Genomic DNA, 21,530 nt, shown 5'->3' with positions numbered 1-21,530 from the left:
CATTTCAGATCGGTATGCGATAAACTTGTTTTACCATATGGTCGCCAAGTACGGATGCCTATTGTGTTTTACGAAGCATGCAAAACCATAAAAACTTCGAGATTTGCATTAACAAAGTGCTGGAGGAATACTGTAACTATATTGTTTCAGATATATTATTTAAACATTTTAAAAAAATGAATCGAAACATCATATGTAGAATATGAATCTTAGAAATTATTTTTGTTTTTCTTATCCTTAATAATTACATGTGACATTTTATCAAGAGAATTACATGAACAGAAACACATATTTTTGAAACAGTAAAATTCTGCACTGAAACATATGTTTTAGGGAATACCCATGCCGGTTTCCTCCAAGTGTGTACGCGCGTGTGAACTACATTTATATATTTATAGCATACACACATATATGCCGAAGACATGCTTAACATGTCTAGTATAGGTTTTCATCGATTATTGCTGTTTCATTCATACAGGGCTTTCTAACATATGTTTGCATGTTAACATATGGAGTGAGGGTAATTTTTTTTCTCTATTGTACAGAAAATCAGGGTGTTTCTTTTGTACGGGAATGTGGACCCCCCTCCCTTATTGCAATTTTTTAGTCCCGGAGGACGTACTATACATAAAATACCTATGTCTGTAAAAACAGTAGTACTGGACAATTTTAAAACATCACACTGTATATAACGGTAAGAAACTGTTGTCAACAAATGAAAAAAAAGTAATAAATTATGCAAATAAGTTCTACCTTCTTACTCTTAATTACAGAGTAATTGCCGCTGACGTAGAACGCGACACTTTAATTATTGTGTTAGTTCAAAGTAGCATTAAGGAATGCCGGTTCGACATTTAAAACTTTTCATTTCGCTATCTCTAGTCATGTGTAATACTTGTCTAGGACACCTCTTGTCTGCCTATGCCGGCCTCCGTGGCGGAGTGGTTAGCACATTGCGCTACGACGTCAGGGGTCCCGGGTTCGAATCCCGGCTTGTGCATGGATGTTTGTGAGTGCCCATTCATCAATTTCCTCATATCATCACTCATCCTCATTTTCGCAAATTAGCTAAAAGTGGCACAAAAAGCGAAGTACAAGAAACCAAATCAATCACTCAATCAATCTTGTCTGCCTATAACGTAACTCAGAACAAGAAGCATAGCAAAACTGTAAAATAAAAATACTTCCTGAAAATGAAAACTCAGGTTAAGTTTGAGAAACTTAAAAGTACAAGAGAGATAAAATAATAATAATAATAATACTAATAATAATAATGATGAACTAAAACTACCGAATATCAACAATAAAAAAGTATGCAGCACTTGCAATAGAAAAGCGATAGTTCTTAAATGGAGTTCGAGAGCTTTGCAAATTATTCTACTGTCATCCACGAAAGAGAAAATGTCCTATATTTCATTACAGTGCTGATTTAAAATTAAGTTTTCGTTTTGAAACTCAGCAAAACAATATTTATCTCAAAATTGTACTACCTTTAACGTTTTCTTTGTAACGAGAAATCCAAATGTCAAAGGTCATATGAAAATTTTGCCCCTCTCCAACGAGGAATTCAAATCACTTGTTCTTCAAAACAAATACTTAACTTTAGATCAACATTGTACTGAAATATCTGTTTTCTTTCATGGATGAATATTCACAACTATATTAATTGTTATTAAATAATAGAGTAACTTGGGAATAAAGGGCGATCTCCACATTAGTTCTCCCAAATCTGTCTAGGGATGAATTCAACTTGTTCACTTTTAATAATGAGGAAGAGTTGTTTGATCAGTCAAAAATAAACTTTCCTCACAATGGAGATTATATACAGCTGGTTTATTTTTGCAAAAATCCGATCATATCTTACATGCAGCTTTGGTGTGAATGCATTACCTAGCATTGAATAGAATACTAATCCCACTCGCTGCATTTCTCCCAGCTGGCCCTGCGCAGAAGTGCACTGCGCACCTTTGACCTGACGTAACGTAGGAAGATCCTCCCACTCGTCTGCGCAATAGAGCACAGGGCATATTTCTCCACTGTGCAGCTTTGGAAGTAAATTCGAGGATAATAGCAATGTTTTGAAGTAACTAGTTACTGTAAGGGAGATTTCACACCGAAGAGACACGCGACAAGCTGCAAGCGACATGTGTCGCTTGGAAGCGAACCCTCAGTAACCAGTGCAACCTTTCGAACCGAAGCGACACGGCAAGCTGCACGTGTCGCTCGAACTGGTCCGTTTTCTCAATACCGTGCATCGCGTCGCCTCAGTTTTTTGTTCGCGTATGCGCAGTGAATGCTTCACTCCAACGAGCTATATTTAAACTCTAGAAGAGAGCCCAACCGGAGACCTTACAACATGTTTGAACCTCTAATTTGTTGATATAATAAGTATCGATATGTACAATGTGTTAAGATTTAAACACAACGTTCTTTTGGCTTTATTAAGTTCTTTGGTGCAGTCATCAGTTGTAACTTTCAACATCGTGCAAAGAGGCCATGTTTTGGCCATTTAGGACGTAACTGCTTTTATTTGAAAAAGCCAGCACATGGAGGCACGTTAGTCCGAAAGTAGATCAGTCAACATGGTAATGTACTCTAGTGCATTGTTTCTCAACCGCCGGGCCGCGACCCGGTACCGGGCCCTAGCATCAACTATACTGAGCTGCGAAAAGTTCTGCTGAAAGTGGTTTGGCAACTAACATAATCCCAATTTCATATTTGAGTTGTGAGTTTTCGTTTTTTAAGTCCATTTTATGCACAAAAAGACTAATCAGGACCTGACCTGAATTTAAAGTGGGATCCGCTCCACTATGTGCCTCCACCGGGTATCGAACGCAGGATCACTTAATTACAAGGAGACGACGTTACCGCTTCGTCATCCATATTTTTATATTTGTCAACAATCGTACACGTAATCAAACTATTATTACTCTTTCTGATTATGCCAAAAAAAATATTTTCAATATATATTTTCATAGGTACGTGTTAATTCATGTCTAAAATCTTAAATATTGGAAAGGTATTTACAAGGAAAATTCTTGGGTTCTAGGCACTGACCTAAAAAAAAAAAAAATACCGGGACATGGTTTCACGAAGGGTGAGAACCATTTTTCCAGTGTTTAGGTCTTCCCTTTATCCAGGCTGGAAAGTCTAGCGTGTACAGTTTGAGGTCAATGCATATGATTTCTCAGTTTTATCATGCACAACATGCCTCTCCCGAGTTTCAATAACTTGCACACATTTTAATATTTACACATGACAATGTCTCTTGTTACTTTCTTTTCGGGTGACTAATAAACCGATTAATGCAATTATATCGGTACCATCATGCGAACTTAGCAAAGGAAGAAGTGTCGCTTGCCGCGTGCAGTTCGTCTCTTCGGTGTGAAACTCTCGTGTCGCGTGTCACGTGCCTCTTCGGTGTGAAATCTTCCTAACAGTTACTGCTCTCGAGTAACTCTGACTAGTTCATTTTTAAAATGAGTGACTGTAACTTAGTTACTTTTTCAGGTGACGAGTAGTGGAATTAAGTAACTTTCATATACGTTTCACAGGTAAAAAAAAATAGAAACAAATTTTTAATCTTCATACATGTAGTACACTTGTTCCATGAGTTACGTAAATTTTTTTTGTAGATGTGTTTACTTTACTGATGTAACCATCTAAAAATTAACGTTAATTTTAGACGGTCAGTAATTAAAAAAACAACAAAGAAAAATACATCGCACATGCATTTCAGGTATGTGACATGTTCTACTCGTTGTATGATCGTATCTAGAATAAAGTAACTTTAACTCAGTTATTTTTAGAAAGTAACTTTGCAAGAAACTCTATTTTAGTTGTACATTCGAGCCAACTCTAGAACTGCCTGATGCAGCAAACAATAAATATTTACTTTGCCTTATACTATCCATCTTTGTATTTACTCCACAGGTCGTTAAGAAAGGGACCACACCTGACAAAATGGCGACCAACAAGCGAAAGATTATGGGTTTAGGCTTGGATGATCTCTGCACGAAGATGAACAGGACCAAGAAGATCAGTGAGGATGTGATGGAGACTCCCTTGAAGAGATGCCTCAACACGTTCGACATTACTCTTTTAGGTAATTTAGTTTATCCATACTTTACTTTTCATACAAAGCAATAACCCTTTAGCATGCATAACAATAGAAAACAAAAAAATAGTTAACGCGTAATATATCTATTATAGCTATACAGCCTGTCCAATAAAATAAACATGTATAACTTACGTTGTGCTCGCTTCATACTGGACGTCATCTGTGGTCATATATAAGAAATACCACAGGGTGGTGCTCGTATGGTGTGCATGGACAGAATGTGCGAAAGTGTCATGTTTGCGGTTCTCCGGACGGTCGAATGGGACGCGTTTAGCCTCCTCATTCCCCAGATCTTCCACCCCTAAACTTTCTCCGTGGTGTTTTCTGAAGGACCAAGTGCATAGTGCAACAGAGCAATACTAGAACAATCTCCGACGTTGAATTTTTGAGAGTATCGACAACGTCACATTTCAAATATTGCTGGGCCTGGAGACTCAATACAGGTTCGTCGAAGTTCTTTGCTTAACTGAAATTTATCTTCTTATTTATGTAGCTTTTACGTCAGAAGCAGGGGGTGGGAAAAACGTGTCCCCCCCTTGTATTCCAGGAACATATTATACAAATGTATTGCGTATCCCTGGTACATTATGCAATATGTCCCTTCACTAGTAAGCAAAATTATCTTTTCGTTTGCTTCAGAAACAAAAATAATTTCTTACTGCATTCGGCGTGTTGAGTTAAAAAAAATGACAATAAAAACAATGGATTTGTTCAAGTAAAATCCAGGGATTTTCTTTTGGGGGAGATTAACCTTGAGCTTAGTATATCCTATAAGAAAATTTCAAATGCAAATTTGTTCATAAGTTCCATGTATATATTGTGTGTGTGTGTGTGTGTGCGTGTGTGTGTGTGTGTGTGTGTGTGTGTAACATGTGTCATTTTCATTCGTTCTACCTAGCAAAGGTTATAGCAACACTGTATTTGATAACATTGAACTCAACCGGCTACACGACGTAGCCTGTTTGAAAAGATACACGTACATATGAAATAGCCATAGCGCTATGAATTAAGAAATGGAGCCTGAACGGCCTGTTGTGATATGAATATTAAAAATTGGTAAATTTTTACTCTATTTGAAAAAACCTCTAGACAATACTCCCCAAAAGTTTGTACAATAGTTTGAGCCGTCTCGGTCGGTCTTGCCACCTAAGGTTCCGGGTTTGAGTTTTGGTTTAGGCATTCTTTGCGAGTGTCCGTTTATCAATTTCATCTCATCCTTATTGTCACGATGAGCCTAAAGTCGTAGAAAAGTAATGTAGAAGAAGATAAAAAGAATAAAATTAAGGAGATCATGCTTTAACAATTATTATCTTAAACCTACACTTCTTCAGACTAATATACATGAACTAAACTCTGGACGTGACGTTTGTTGCAGGCATCGGTCACATGGTAGGTGCTGGCATCTACGTTCTCACGGGCACAGTGGCCAGGGACTTGGCTGGTCCAAGCATCATCCTCTCCTTCCTGGTGGCCGGAGTGACGTCGCTGCTGGCCGCCGTCTGCTACGCCGAGTTTGGAACCAGGGTCCCGAAGGCTGGTTCTGCATATGCTTACACCTACGTCACCGTTGGGGAATTCTGGGCGTTTGTCATCGGGTGGAATATCATCTTGGAACATCTTATAGGTACGACTTTTTGATATCCAAACCATGAATATGCAACTTAAACTAGGGCCTCCCCCATGGCGCAGTGGTAGCGTCATTGCCTTGTAATCAAGGAGTCCTGGGTTCGATACCCGGTGGAGGCACAAGTGGTTCGGATCCCACTTTAAACTGTAGGTCCAGTCCCGATTAGCCTTACTGTGCATAAAGTGGACTTAAAACAGCAACTCAAATCAAATCAGCAACTTAAACTGTATACAAACCTAGTACAGAAAGCGTGTAACATTGTCTACATTCATTTAGTGTTTGTATGAAAAGTTGTTATTATCACTGTCATAATGGGATGAAGTGCTCGCTATAATATATATATTTTTTTGTTTCTTGCTACATTACAGTGGGGAATTCCGGAATTGAGCTCTCGCTAAAAATGTATGGAATCCAAAAAATATATTAGGCTACGTTATCATTTTTTGGCTCAAAAATTCCTAGTTAGTAAGCACTATTCATACAAGATAGAAGTGAAATTAAATTGTGGAATTAGTAGACTTTTTCCTTCTTATTCAAAATTGAGTTTGCATCAAATAGTAACCCCAGACCTCTGTATATTATCCTGGAAACAATTCTGTATACAGTTAGTAGTGTTTGGGGGTGTAATGGATGGAGATCTATCCACTCTTTTCCATCCCTACCGATTTCCTTTAGGTCCATCTGAACGTTATCTCTCCATCTTTCTTCTTGGTCTCCCTACTGATATCTTACCATCAGGCCTCCCAACAAGAATCCTGTTACTCCTCTTTCCTCTCCCATTCGAGACGCATGGCCTGTCCGCCTATGTCTTCTTGATTTAATCATTCTAATAATATGAACTTCACTGAAGGCACCTAAAAGTCATGCTCACTTTCACGTAGTAGACCCAGTAACTGCAATCATGCAGGCCAAAGACGCTATGGTGCCTGGACCAACAGTCAGTATAATCCTCTGTGAGACTTGTCTGCTGTCTATGTGTGTGTTTTTGATTGTTCCTTCATTCATTTCCTCTTATCATCATTCATCCGCGATTAGCGAAAAGTGGCAGAAAAGTGAAAATGGATCGGATCAATCAGTCAATAGGCTTATTAAATACGATATGGAAATTAGTAATCTGGCTTAATAAACAAGACACTAGATAAAGTAATTTACTGTTTGATTTTTGGTTTATTTTGCTTTGTTTTCTGCCACTTGTCGTTAATCGAGAAGATGAAGATGAGTGATGGCATGATGAAATTGGTGAATGGACACTCACAAAGAACATCCATGCCCAGGTTGGAATTCGAACGCGGGACTCCTGGCTTCATAGCGTGCTATGCTAACCACTTTATTTTCTTCTTTTTTAAAAGGAATTTATCGGTTTTTCTCATTTTATGGACAACACAAACATCCAAGTCCCAGCCGGGATTCGAACCCGGGACTCCTGGCTTCATGCTAACCACTCCGCCACGGAGGCCGATATCACTCGGCTACTGAGGTCGGCACAGAGATGGACGTTCAAAGCAACATGGTTTGGACATTTTCACTTTTGCTGTTGAGTCCAATTTAGACGTCTAGTTTTCCAGCTTTGGTGCCTAAATGTTATGCATTAGTTGCGAAATTGGGTGTTAAGGTTGAAGTCTCGTGTCGAATCCTGCAAGTGATTCTAGTTACGGGGCTAGTTTTCCTGGGTAAATTGAGGATTTGCTTTAGAGTGAAGTTTTAATCTTCCCAACAATTCATCATCCATCATGATGATGACTTTAACAAAGTATTTTAGCTTTTAGAGAAGATCTGGCCTCTTGCACTGTATCCAAGGAAGTTTTTAGTCTGTTCTTACTTTCTCAGTGTATTGTGTTTATCCTGTGCAGGTCACTTTACAACCTTTCTCAAGGGGCTCTTTTAAACTTTAAGGTAAGGGTTTTAGAAAGGAGGATTTTATACTTTGAAGAGTGCAAAATGGCTACATGTGGCCGACGCACCCAACATTTTAATCCATTTATTCATACTTTAGAGTGAACTAACAATGAAAGTTATTTTTCCCATTTAGGAGCAGCGTCGGTGGCACGAGCGTGGAGCGGCTACATAGACTCCCTCTTCAACTTCGCCATCAGCAACGCGACCGTCTCGGTGACTGGAGAGATGCGCGAGGAGCTTCTGGGCCGCTACCCGGACTTCCTGGCGTTCTTCGTCTGCCTCAGCTACTCCAGCTTCCTAGCGATCGGAGTCAAGGGCTCCTCCATCTTCAACAGCTTCTTCACCATCGTCAATCTCGCCGTCATGACGTTCGTCGTCGTCGTCGGCTTCACGTACGCCAAGATCGAGAACTGGGAGACCAACAGCGGGTTCCTGCCTTTCGGATTCTCGGGAGTGATGGCAGGGGCCGCCGCCTGCTTCTACGCTTTCGTGGGGTTCGACAGCATAGCCACTTCCGGCGAGGAAGCCAAGAACCCGACATTCTCCATACCTGTGGCCACCATCACTTCCATGGCCGTCGTGACCTTAGGGTACATTCTGGTCAGCGCGGCGTTGACCCTCATGATACCCTACAACACCATAAACCCCGACGCGGCTCTCCCAGAAGCCTTTGCAGCGATCGGCCTGAACTGGGCCAAGTATATCGTGTCTATTGGCGCCCTATGTGGAATGACGACCACATTGTTCGGTTCCTTATTCTCCTTGCCGCGTTGTCTCTACGCCATGGCCTCGGACGGATTGCTGTTCGAGTTCTTCGCGCGGGTGAACGCCAAGACGCAGGTTCCCATCGTCAATCTTATGCTGTGCGGGCTGGCGTGTGCAATTATCGCGCTCCTGTTTGATCTGGAAAAGCTGGTGGAGTTCATGTCGATCGGGACCCTGATGGCCTACACCATCGTCAGCGCCTGCATCGTGATCCTGCGGTATCGACCGTCACCTTCGGAGCAGGTGTTAACTTCCGCCGAAGACACCCAGTCCATGGGGGAGGGAGACTCTTGCGAGGTAAGTTGTGAAGCCTATTTCACACGGGACTCAGTTTCAAATTTAAACGACCTGCCTACAGTTCCGTACCAGATACAGTTCCCTACAAAGAACTGTAGACCCAAACTATCAATCAACCTAGGTACTTGAAATCTATTTCACGCAATATTAAACGAAAACGCTCACAGAGTAATTGTTGAAAACAGGGCAGCCGAGAGGGGAGAGAAAGTGAGGCAACTTTCTTCAGACCTCCAAAGCGTTGTGGTAACTCTGTCGTCTTGTGATCAAGGGATTCTGGGTTCAATTCCCAGTGCAAATACCACTTTAAACTGTGGTTCAGTCCCGATTAGCCTATCTGAGCACAAAGTGAACTTGCAAGAAGCTCTGCCACCCTGTATTTTTGTCAAGAGAAGGACATAAACCAAAAATCATACCATGTTTCACTTCACATTCTAAAATACACTGCCCTCCAGAAATTAAGCAACAACAAGAAAATGTGAGGTAAAAGAGAAAACAGTTGGAGAAAAGAGAAGAAGAGTGGTGGGCAGGCTGAAAGAAAGCAACGAATGCGTTAGGGAAAACAGGTGAGTCATAAAGTAGGAGAGGCAGGAACTCGTTACCATCCCTCGTTGAAAGGGATAGATATGGTGGTGGAGGTGTGCTTCTATGGGGTGGCATTTCTATTGGTGGACGTACTGACCTCTATATCCTCCCACGTGGCACCATGACAGGTCAGTGCTATAGGGATGAGGTCCTTGCACGTTATGTGGAACCCTTCGCTGGAGAACGAGGTCCGGGCTTCATTCTGCAGGACGATAATGCCCGTCCCCATAGGGCAGGACTAGTCGATTGGTTCTTGGACGAACACCATATTCAACGCATGGTGTGGCCATCCCGTTCCCTGGACCTTAACCCCATTGAACACATGTGGGATGCTCTGGGGAGACGTCTCGCTGGCCTTGTGCCCCCTCCACAAACACTCGAAGACCTTCAACTGTCTCTCTCCCAACAATGGACCCTCATACCCAATGAGTTGGTGGACAACCTTATTGGCAGCATGCGGCGGCGTTGTGAGGCGTGCATTGCCGTGCACGGTGATCATATCCCTTATTAGTGTCAGACAACGGTCACTTTCCGTCTCCAACGTTTACCACCTGTGATGCTCCATGTGTACATTTCATTTCTTTTGCCCACGAGTGTACCTTGTTTTGTGTTTCTTCTGTTCTGTAAGGCGTGGGACACTTGTTTCTTTCGTTACAAATAAAATATGTACACCCTCCGGCCTGGTGTTTGATTCTATTGGATGATCACCATTTGTTGCTTAATTTATGGAGAGCAGTGTAGGTCAATTTTAGGTGTGCGGGTTATTAGCCCGCAGCACTCGATCTTGGTGATAAGGCTGTAAGCCTCCAAGCATGCTGAATCATACCATATAGGTAAGCTATATTATTATTTAAAAACTGCATGCCTAATAATTTAGAATAACATTTCATTTACCACCTGCGAAAAACATTTCGTTTTTTCGTTTTTCGAAAGAAATTCGTTTTTCATTCTTTATTTTCCGTTTTTAGAAAATATTTTTGAACTTCCTTTTTCGTATTCGAAAATTTGAGTTTTCGATTTTTAATTTTTCGAAAAAAAGTGGCCATCACTAATGCAGAGGTACATTTCCACTACAGAATTTGTATGAGAAAACGTGTGTACGTATTTCGTATTTCTGTTTTGTTTGGTGTTATTTTTCTGTTTCACCACACTATTTCCTCATTAAAGACGTACGAAACACCAAGTATATACTACACTGAAGACTGGCGGTTGCATGATTCGTGAACAAGGGGTGCGATAAGCAAAACAGCTCCCCCCCTGTACTTATACAGAATGAAAATCGATTACACAGTTTCACACCGTCTTTTATATATCACAATACCTTTACCAGTTTACGTGACTAATGTACAATTTACTGGAAAAGCGAGGCAAGTGCAAAACCAAACCTATTTTTGCGTAAGTGCGTAACCCATTTTTGTTCAGAGTGAATTTCAATAAATTTAAAATTTCCTGCTTTTCCGTTGATCCATTGATAATTTTGTAAAATAAAATTTGCTCGTGGATTTTTCTTCTAGTAGATTGTATTATACTAAATATATATTATACTCCCTGTCCAATTGTGTGTTTCATTAAAATGGGCATTTAACTTGCTCGCTTCAACAATAATATAAGAAAATCAGACATTTAAATGCTAAATTCTAAGTCAAGGTCTCGCGTCTCGATTTCTCTCACATAACACATATTATCACAAATAATTTGTGTCTAGTTAAACAAAATACAAAATGCGCATACAATATTATTTATTAATCCTTAAGTTATTGAGAGACAATCAAAACACGTAACCTGTTGCTGTTGCCTCTGACAAGAAAAGTTAAAGAAATGCATAATAATTTTTGCAAACATCTTCCTCATTAGCTACCGTGTTAACCCTGAAAATTAAGATTTTTGGTCCTAAGTATACATACCAACATAAAAAAAACTAGAAGCCACAAAGAAGAAATCGGGAACTTCAGAGTTCCGAACAATATAATTACATGTCTAATCCTAATATATGATTTTCTTTGGGGGACGATAAAAGATAATTTGTTTTTTGCTTTTAGAATCATTAAGACGACCGGAAGTACGGTATTTGTAGCGCACACAGAAGAGAAGCCGTTTATCGAGCTCACTTGAAGGTCACATAACTGAGTCACCCTAGCAAATCCAAGGTGCAGGCAAGGAGGAGATTGAAATTTGTAAAGTGGGTTCATTCTTTGCAAAGTATTGAAAGACAATAAGGAGGAACCCCCGAATATTACCAAACCACCACCCGTATGCATTCGAGGGCATACGCTTTGTCCCAGTGCCTCTGTGAATAAACTGGGACGTCTTTTGCTCGAATTACGGTTCCCCCGTTATTGTTTTGCTCTACCACTTTATTAAATTTTCCCATTACAATATTTGAAAGTATACAAGAAGATAACATTACTACATACATGAAATGATTACATAAAATAGTGTATGGACACAGTATTACAGTACACAATTGTTTCTTCGTGAGATGGAGATTCTGTATGAAAGTGTTTGCAAGTACCGGATTCTGTGGTACCAGAATCTAAGAAATTGAGGATTTGTATGGCTCGAGTGCTCTATTTAATATAGTGGGTTTTTAAGGTATGATTAGGCTCCTGGACCAGCAACCGAGAGAGGGTGAGTTGATGGTTGAAGACAATTTTAGTTGTATTGTTTCGTCGTCTGCTCCACCCCAGAGGCTAGGTGTTCCGCCTCGGTGTCCCGTCCCGTTTCCTTTAGGAGTATTGCAATTTGTAGTGAGAAAAAAGATAAGATGTAGATAAAATAAAAGAAAAGATCGTCGCCATGTTTGTATATGTGTAGGCCTAAATGTGTGCACTTCAGCTAATTCATGGCGACGTGTATGATTACAATAAGATAACTAGTAAATGTAAAGTAAAATAACTTTTAATAAAATATTAATGAAAATAACAATGATAATAAGAAAAGAAGATAATATATTATTATGAGTATTAATAATGAAAACAAGAGTTTACTGAAGCTCCGGACTTCCGGTGCTATGTTCATACTGGCGTACCAGTACGTGTATCTGCAGAGGGGTTTTATTTGATATTTTTAAGTTTGGGTTGTGTTGATTTGAGGCTGACACCCCCAGAAGGTAGTCCCTGTGTATTTCTCCTTGCATTCGTATAGGACGAAATCTTCTTCTTTCGGCTGCTTCACTTCTGCCTGTAGACATCACGAAGAATTTCCTTCTGGGGGCATTTATTGGTGCGTCCTCCTTCTCGCTCTTCTCCGCGGGAACTACTGTGGGTGCTCTCTCCACGTCGAGAGAGCATTTTGGGATCTCGTCATCCTTCTATCTTGAGGCTTGAGAGGTGTAGTAGGTCGCGCATGCAGCTGTGAGTTGAACCGTTTCATTTTCTCCAAGGAAACTGCGTTTGTCAAGCATTTCAATTTGTCTATTTGTTGCTGACAGAGAAGGATTTTGATGTTTGTCGTTGGTAGTTCCTTCCTCAGATTCTTAATGTAGTCCCCAGCTGCCCGGCAGAAGTAGACCTTGTGTTCTGGAGTATGCTCTGTCTCTCCACATGTGGCACATACTGTTGTTTGCCTCCTACCAATTCGGTGCAAGTGAACTCCATAATGAACATGGCCTGTCAGCAGGTGAATAAGTCATCTTATGGGGAGATCACCAGTATGAATTTTAGCTCTTATGTTCGGGATGAATTCATATGTTTTTCTCCCGTTTTTCGTTTCTTCTCATTCTCGTTGCCAGTCCGTGGTTATTTTGTCGTGAATTTCTTGGAGTGTCGGGTGGAAGGTCCCTATCGTTCTTATTATGTCTCTTTCATTGCCCTTATTGAAATGGTATTTAGTGGCTCTCCATCTCGCTTCCAGATCCATTGGCAGGTGTCCTGTGACACCGTCGATGTTGTACCAGAGGCACCTGTCGTTCTTAAAAGTATCCTTCTTTGTGAGGCTCTTAGTGTTCTTAAATGTTTGTTCTTGTTTAGGTCGTCTACCTACGTTGAAGCCGCATATGTTACTATTTGTGCTTATATGGATTTAATGTAAGTTTGTATAATGCTAGGATGTAGATTGAAATTCTGGGAGGCCAGCCTCGTCAGTTTATTCGTGGCTAGTTCCCCTTTGCTTGTAATAGATTGTATATGTGCTTCAAATTTTAACCCCTCTTCCAATGTGGCCGCGGTGGCTCAGTCGTCCGTGCTTGGCCACGGGAGAGGCAGGTCGAAGCTAAGCAGTCGTGCGGGCTTAGATAACGCGTGACGCGTAAAACCGAGTGCGAGTTTTGAGCCAAGTCGAAAATAGGACTCTGATCGGTAATAGTATTTGACAATACTTAATAAGAACAAAAAGGATAGAAATGGAACGTGAAAATACCATTTTGATAAATTTCGCATATGGAGCAGGAAAACCCAGTGCAATGGACGTGCATGAGTTCATTTACAGTCAGTTTAAACTTAGTATTGATGCAATTTTAGCAATACAAATACCGACAACTGCGCGAGGTGTTTATTTGAAATTAGTGCGACAACGTACTATGTTAAAATTGCTAGAACAGTACCCAGGTGAATTAGAATTTAAGTATGATAATGGGAACGTAGTGAAAGTAAAAATTATCGACGCAAGTCGAATAGTGAAATACGTACGTGTATTTAATTTACCTATGGAAGTTGAATTAAGACAAGTGAACGGGAAATTCATTGAATATGGAACAGTGGATGAAGTGACAGAAGAAATGTGGAGTGAAAAGTTTCGTTACCCTGTGCCCAGTGGCGTACGTATGGTAAAAATGTCATTAAAGATGCCAATACCATCATTTGTAACTATTGGCAAATATAAGGCACACGTGATATATACGGGACAAACTCCAACGTGTGAGTTCTGTGGTTCGAATGAACATTTAAGATACAGTTGTAACTAGCGGCAAATGACTACCCTACGGGTCCCACCGAAAGTCAAGGCAACCTACAGTAAGGCAGCTTTGCCCAATGAGACCGCCATAGTAAGCTCAGAGGGATTAGCTAGTGCATCAAATCAGCAGAAAAATGAGGTTACCTCACAAATGAAGCCAACCAATAATAATGAGATGGGAAAACAAATAGGAAGAACACAAGAGGAGGGAGCAAAGAAAAAACGACAGAACCTCAGGATAAAAAACACTCGAAGGAAGAAAAATAATCAAGCGAATTATTGAACAGTGAGAAGAAAAAGGAAGAATTCATGTACACATCCCTCCCCCCACTACCTTATCACAAGAGGAAACTGCATCCGCCACTAAATCACTGAGTGACAAACAATAATCAGAAAACGACAGTGATTTCATTTTCACTTGTGGGAGTGAGAATAGTAATCAAATGAAGGTAAGTGAAACTAAGCTTAAACGAAAAACAAAAACAAAAAGCTCTCTAGCAAAACGGCGTTCTACCAGACGATTAGGAAATAACTTTTCAAATAGTGCTCCAATTATTGGATTAAATTCTCCAGTAGTGAAGATGGGGAATGGTAATTGAAGTAAAGAAAGCGAAAAGGCAGCTCAAGAACATAGTACTTAGAGTAATTTATTTATATGGAAAATATGTATTATACAAAAGTGTGGATTATTTTAATACTATTAATAGCATTATATAGAAATATGGAAACATCAGTAACACGAGTTGCAAATATAAATATAAATAATATACAAAATGAAACAAAGTTAAAATCACTACGTAGTTTCTTGCATCAAGAAAGTATAGATGTTGCGATTTTGCAAGAAGTAGGCCGAAATTCTCTAGAATGTAATCAAAATTACATAGAATATAATAATTATAATTCAAGTGGTACAGGAACTGCAATTTTAGTTCGTAAAGGACTATCATTTATCCAAGTACAAAAATAATCCAGTGGAAGATTAATCATGGGGAAATTGGGAACCTTGACATTAATTAACGTTTATGCCCCGTCGGGATCAAGATACCAGAACGAAAGAAGTATTTTTTATACATATACAGTACCACAATACATTGCAGGTAGTGCAGGTTCAATGTATTTAGCAGGGGATTTTAATTGCGTATTATGTAATGTGGATCAAACACCGGGTTATAATTTTTCAAATGCTTTGCAAAAATTGGTGCACAATTTGCAGTTAAAGGATGAGTGGCAAGAAAAAAGAGGCAATGAACTCGGATACACATACGTTACTGCAACCAGTGCCTCGAGAATAGATAGGGGATATGTTTCAAGTGAACTAAAATTAAATATTACCTCATTTCATATGGAACCGGTGGTTTTTAGTGATCACCATGCTGTAATTACAACAATGAAATCACCGGTAAGGTTAACTAGAATAGGGAGGGGAACTTGAAAAATGAATACATCACATTTAATTGAAGAAGATTTTAGATTTGGCTTTGACAAACAGTGGGAAAAATGGACTAAGAGATCATTATATGAACAAAATATTAATAGATGGTGGACAGAAATTTTTAAACCAAATTTCCAAAGATATTGTAAGCAATATTCCTTTGAAAAACAACACTAATGGTATAATAAATTTAATTTCCATTATGCAGTATTACATGAGCTACATAAGAAAAAGAAAAACGACAGTGACACGCAAACGAAAATTAAAAAAGTAAAAGCACAACTACTGCGCCTACAGGCAACAAAAGTAGAAGGAATGCGTATACACAGTGCGCTCCCCAACATAGATATTGAAGAAGAAATAAATTTAGTTCACGTAACAAATATATATCAGCGACAAAAACAGAGTCTGATAACAGAACTGCAGGATAATCATGGAGTAGGCCATAATGAGGGGAATAAAATACAACAAATAGTGTATAAATATTTGGAAAATAAATATTCAAACGCATATCAAAATAATGAGAAGGCTAGTCAATATTTAGACAAATACATACCAATCCTCCAATCAGAAGAAATGGTTGGATTAAACCAACCATACACAAATGAAGAAGTGTATAAAGCAATAGTACAGGGAGTACGGGGAACAGCACCTGGGGAAGATGGAATAGCGACTAATGCATATAAAGTTTTATGGCCAACAATGGGTAATACTTTAACAAAATGGGTTAATACAGTATTAAACAAAAATAATTTAGTAAATTATGAGACAACAGGAATAATAATTTTAATACCAAAAAATAGTCAACCCAAGGAGATGAAAGATTATAAACCAATAACATTATTTAACACAGACTATAAAATACTGACTAGATGTGTAGCAAATCGATTAAAGTTGATTTTGACAAAACTGGCTACACCATATCAATATGGAGTAGTTGGAGAAAAAAGAATATACCATTTATTGACACTATTACGAGATGAAATAATAAAATCTCAAGACTCCCAACCAAATAAATACCTCGTAGCGATTGATTATTCACAGGCATTTGATAGAGTGGGACACAGCTTTTTTGTTAAAAACAATACAAAAGATGGGTATTAATGGACAAATGTATGAAAATATTAAAACATTAGTGACAAATATAAGCTTAAAGGCAAAAATCAATGGGTTTTTAACTAATAAATGCATAATCAACAGAGGACTTCAACAAGGAAGCCCATTAAGTTTACCCCTTATTGTAATGGCCTTGGCACCTTTCCTTCAACACTGTCGCACGACCGTAAATGATAAGAATACAGGAACGGAATTTACGATTGGAGCTTATATCGACGATGTCACAGTCATATGCCAAAATCAGGCAGCGATTAAGAACTTAATGGAATGTATACGACAATATGAAATAGAATCTGGTACCTTAGAGAATATGACTAAAATGTGTTACTTAACATTAGGAAAACAACATGAACAGCCACCTGACGTGACATTTAAAAAAGTGGATCAAGTTAAAATCCTAGGAGTGTTTTTTACAAATGACACTACAAAAAGCATAAAACTTAGTTATGATAATATATATCAGAATATTAATTATACCATACACAAATTTAAACAACGACCCTTCACTTTATGTACGCGAGTCAAAATAGCAAATGTATATATTGTTGTAAGCCCGTTTTACCTGGGCTCTGAGGTCACAGGGAAGTTTCATTTAAACATTTAGGTAGAGCTTAATAATATCTGATGGCTGAACCTGCTCCGTAGGAGGGTAGAGATATGGAAAGTTGGTGTAAAAGGTTATTCACGCTTGTTCATACCTGGTAGATGTGTGTGATGTCTTGTCCTAATGCTTCTCGCAGACCGAATCGTGATAGTTCCAAGGTTCTATCCAGCGACCCTCAGTTCACCAAGCCAAGCGATCCCTTGCGCCTTGTAGCATGCTAGGCAGCGGTAACTCCGTGTTCCATCGTCGTAGTTAGCAGTGTAACGTGTTGTAAAGTAATCGGACTAGTTATCCATGTAGCGTCGATGAGTGTCAGAATCCAAAAGAGAGCGAGCTCCGGGTAGGAGCTTGCTTTTATCATTCTAGGCGTCGAAAGGTTGTTAAACCTTTCAAACGCGGTAGATCCTGTTTAGATCCACGCGTTTGCCTTTCCAGTTCCTGGTTTTTACGGAAGTTACAAGTTAGCGCATTCTTGGGATCACTCGCTGGTCGGACAAGTTCAGGAAATAAACAAGTGTGAATATTAACATGACGAGGTTTTCTCGGTTTAATGGTCTCCATATCTCTACAATATCTTACCAAAACTGTGGTATGGAGCCCAAATTTGGCCATGTGATAATCGTAACGTAGCACGAATAAAGAAAAGTTTAAACCGGTTCCTTTGGGCAGGAAAAGTTTTCCGAGTGAATCAGCAGACACTTAGCTCACAAAAACAGCAAGGAGGAATGAGTTTGGTGGATGTTGGTAAAAAAACAAAAGCTTTGTTTAACCATCGGTATTTTTCAATGATTCAATCTAAAGAAAATGTCGAGGACATTCCAGGGTATACATATATAAGAGATATTCCATTAGAAACACCAGTGATGAGATCAAAATTCCCACTTCCCAAAAAGTATATCAAGAAGCTATAATGGAATATGTATATGGACTTATAAAGAAAATAGACTATAATCAGCTAACAGTGAAATATTTGTATAATCAATACCTTACTCAAAATATGGATACGCCGCACATAGTGAAGAAACACCCACAATATAATTGGAAAATAATTTTTACCAATATTTCGGCAAAACATTTATCCAATAGACAATGCAGTCAATGGTACCAAGTTGTTCACGAACTAATTGATAATAAAGCAAAACGACATCGGCTGGGGTTTAGTTCAGACCCTAATTGTGAGCAGTGTTTAGTAGAAGATACAACAGCACACAGGATGACGCACTGTGGAAAGGCAAAACAAGACTGGCCGGTTCTCCAAAAAATGATAGCTCATATGAGTCGATCATCAGTTCAGTGTATTACTCCGAAATTAATAATTTTTCCGGAATTTAATTTTTTTCCTGCTACAAAGCATCGTGCGATACAATGGATTATAGATACGTACATGATATATATTTTTTTCAATGGACAAACAGGAAACAATATGAGGGACTATTACCTAAGTGAATATGGGAAAATTTTACCTAGTAGGAAAAAAAGGTTATATGCAAGCTATATTCAACACACACTGTATGACTTAACAATAATGTAATATTGGTGAATGTAACTACAAATGAAGTATGTTTAAACCTTGTTAAAAAGTAGTAGAATGTAATAGTTATATTCTAAAAAAAAAGTCGGTAATGAGTCTGACTCCATTCTAAAGGTCCCGGGTTCGATCCCCGGCCGGTTCAAATCCGGGAACTTTTCTAACGTTGGAAGCGGCCCCGGCGTCCACCCAGCGTCGAATAACATGGGTACCCGGGGGAAACCCGGGGGGGGGGGGTAAAGGCGGTCAGGGGCGTGGTGCTGATCACATCACCCCCACTCACGACCGTATCAAGAAAGTGTGGGGCGTTACCCCCACACCCCCTATACGCCTTCATGGCGTGGTGCTAAGCACAGGGGAACACTTTACCTTTTTATCTTCCAATGTTACTCCCAGATATTCTACGGCATTTGCTCACTGTATAGATTTCCCTGATATTCTGATTGTTGGATTTCTATTTCTTTGACGATCAGATACTTTGTTTTAGCAGCTGATATCTCAAGCTAAGCATTAGTGAGAAAGTCGTGGTTCAGACCGCTTTGTTTTGGTATAGTTTTTCAAATGGAAGTAATCACCACTTACAAGAGTAAACCTAGTTTTCTGCTCGCCGGATATCGGTACCGTGGTCGCCGTCAAACTGAGGACATTATCCACTGGCGGTGTGTGAAGGAACGGCAAAAGAAAACAAACATTTTTCCAGCGGTGTACGTCTTACTGGAGGATACGAAGAAATCGACGTACGTGCAACTTTTTGCAGCGTTAAAACGTTGGGGTTGGTCTCCGAAAACCGATAAATTTAACTTTGAGATAGCGGTGATACAGGCGATCAGAGATCTGTTCCCACAGACTTTCGTGTCAGGTTGTAATTATCATTTGAGCCAGTGCCTGTGGAAGCAGTTACAGCAATTAGGTATCAAGGGAGTACAGAGAAAACGAGAAGATTAGGAAAACATGTAGGATGTGTGCTGCTTTGGCGTTGATACCGACAGAAAAAGTCGACAAAGTCTGGCTCGGGATTACGGAGAGCGCGCAACAGGATCTAAAATTAACAAAATTTCAGGACTATTTTGTGGAGACGTGGTTGAACAACGAGGATATACCAATCGACGTATGGAATGTTTCCGGCCAAAGACACCGGCCAAATAATCCGGTTGAAAAGTGTAACAAGTTCAACAGGATCGTTGAAGCACCGAATCCGAACGTTTACCTACTTCTCCAGAAAATGAAAGAAGAAGCGGAAGAGATAAGCGGCAGGATAATGGCTCAAGACTTGGGAATCCAAAGCAGGAAGAGGAGACGGAATTACATTACAACAGACAGACGCATAGAAGTCATTCTAGAAAAATATGCTAAAACTGATGACCTGCTTCGCTGCCTGAGAGCTCTATCGTATGTGATCAAGTTTTATTGAAAGCCATTAGTATTATGTGACGAGGCTATTGCCGATTGAAAATACATTATTGTGAAAAGTTTTGACGAAGCTGACTGTTGAATTAAAAATTATTAATCCTAAAAAAAATCTGATGAAGCCGTTGCTAATAGACAAAATCTTTTAAACCACCACTGTGTATTAGATTTCACATTGTCCAGACGCGGCTCGTGGATTGTTTTCCTGTAATATGAAACCAGTGGCATGCCTACTATCCTCGAAAAGTGGGAAAGGGGGGGGGTTACATATACATTTTTACCATATACAGCCATCATTTTGACATTTGAATGAGAAACTGTTACGAAGGTGTTAAGGATGTGTTCATGAATCACTGGCCTCAATTATCTCATACAGCATAAATTATAATGAATAACTTCAATTATAAGCTATACCTACAATTTAAAAATCGACTCGTCAGAAGTGATCTTACTGTTCTTGAAGAGTAATCGCACATGATATGTGCGCACTAGAAATCGAACCTGAAACTCCTTGATTTTAAACTCGACAGTCTTGTTCAAATTTTGAGTGGGACGACAAACACATGCTTTTAGTCTAATTTCCTTTCAACGCACGAGAGTGTTTGTTTACGATAATATATCCATTTCCAGCGGTCATTTCTTCCTGCATAGACAGCAACACCTACACTCCATTAAATGACGTTACCTAAGCACAGTCCACCCTGCGCTTCACTCAAAGCATCATTTAATATTTTTTAACGAATATCCAAGCACTTAAAAAAAAAAAAAAGACACTGGCAGGGTCGTGGCTTCCAATTGCATCATTCTATTTCTTTCGCCTACCTGAAGTGTTTCCACCATTTAAGAGAAATCCTTGAAGAAGGTGCCTGCGTGAGTCTGTTGAACTCTCTTTTGCAATGTACTCTTCCTGTTCTTTGGCCTTACTGAGCGCCTAAAAAATGTTCGGTTCCTCAGCAGCAATGCAATATCAAAACTCGTCACATAATATCTTGGCGCCTGGCGATTTTCTACTCGTTGCAGGAGCAAAAGTAATCACCAGTGTTTCACCTTGGGCCAAATTTATCTACTGACCACATATTTGGTGTAATTTCTTGTCTTCTTCAAAAACAAGTCGACTTCTGTTTTCTTCTGAAGCAGTCAGCGTTTTACATGTAATGTTTTCACTATAATCCTTCATCAGGAACATTGAGTCTTTATAGAGTAAAGTTCTATCTGTTCTAATGGAGATTTCCTTGTTATCAGATTCCGTTTTGCTGTCAACTGAAC

At 39.4% G+C, this 21,530-nt stretch overlaps 1 protein-coding gene across 2 annotated transcripts in view; it reads left to right on the top strand.

Annotated features, from left to right (window-relative positions):
• The window catches only part of LOC145986493 (cationic amino acid transporter 4), a 46,519-nt gene that overhangs the window by 313 nt on the left and 24,676 nt on the right, over window positions 1–21,530 (top strand). The window contains exons 1-4 of one of the 2 annotated variants that reach the window (XM_083120568.1): window positions 109–132; window positions 3,934–4,105; window positions 5,496–5,744; window positions 7,777–8,705. In XM_083120568.1, the coding sequence (XP_082976694.1) occupies window positions 3,964–4,105; window positions 5,496–5,744; window positions 7,777–8,705 (1,320 nt within the window). In that variant the 5' untranslated portion in view covers window positions 109–132; window positions 3,934–3,963. Of the gene's footprint in view, window positions 1–108; window positions 133–3,933; window positions 4,106–5,495; window positions 5,745–7,776; window positions 8,706–21,530 lie in introns of those variants that run through there. The other variant, XM_083120567.1, reaches the window with a different exon arrangement.

This window comes from Lepisma saccharinum, chromosome 4 (assembly GCF_977018435.1).
Source record: "Lepisma saccharinum chromosome 4, izLepSacc3.1, whole genome shotgun sequence".
Lineage (NCBI taxonomy): Eukaryota > Metazoa > Arthropoda > Insecta > Zygentoma > Lepismatidae > Lepisma > Lepisma saccharinum.
The sequence above is the reverse complement of the archived record's forward strand: the minus strand, read 5'-3'. Positions and strand labels throughout refer to the sequence as shown.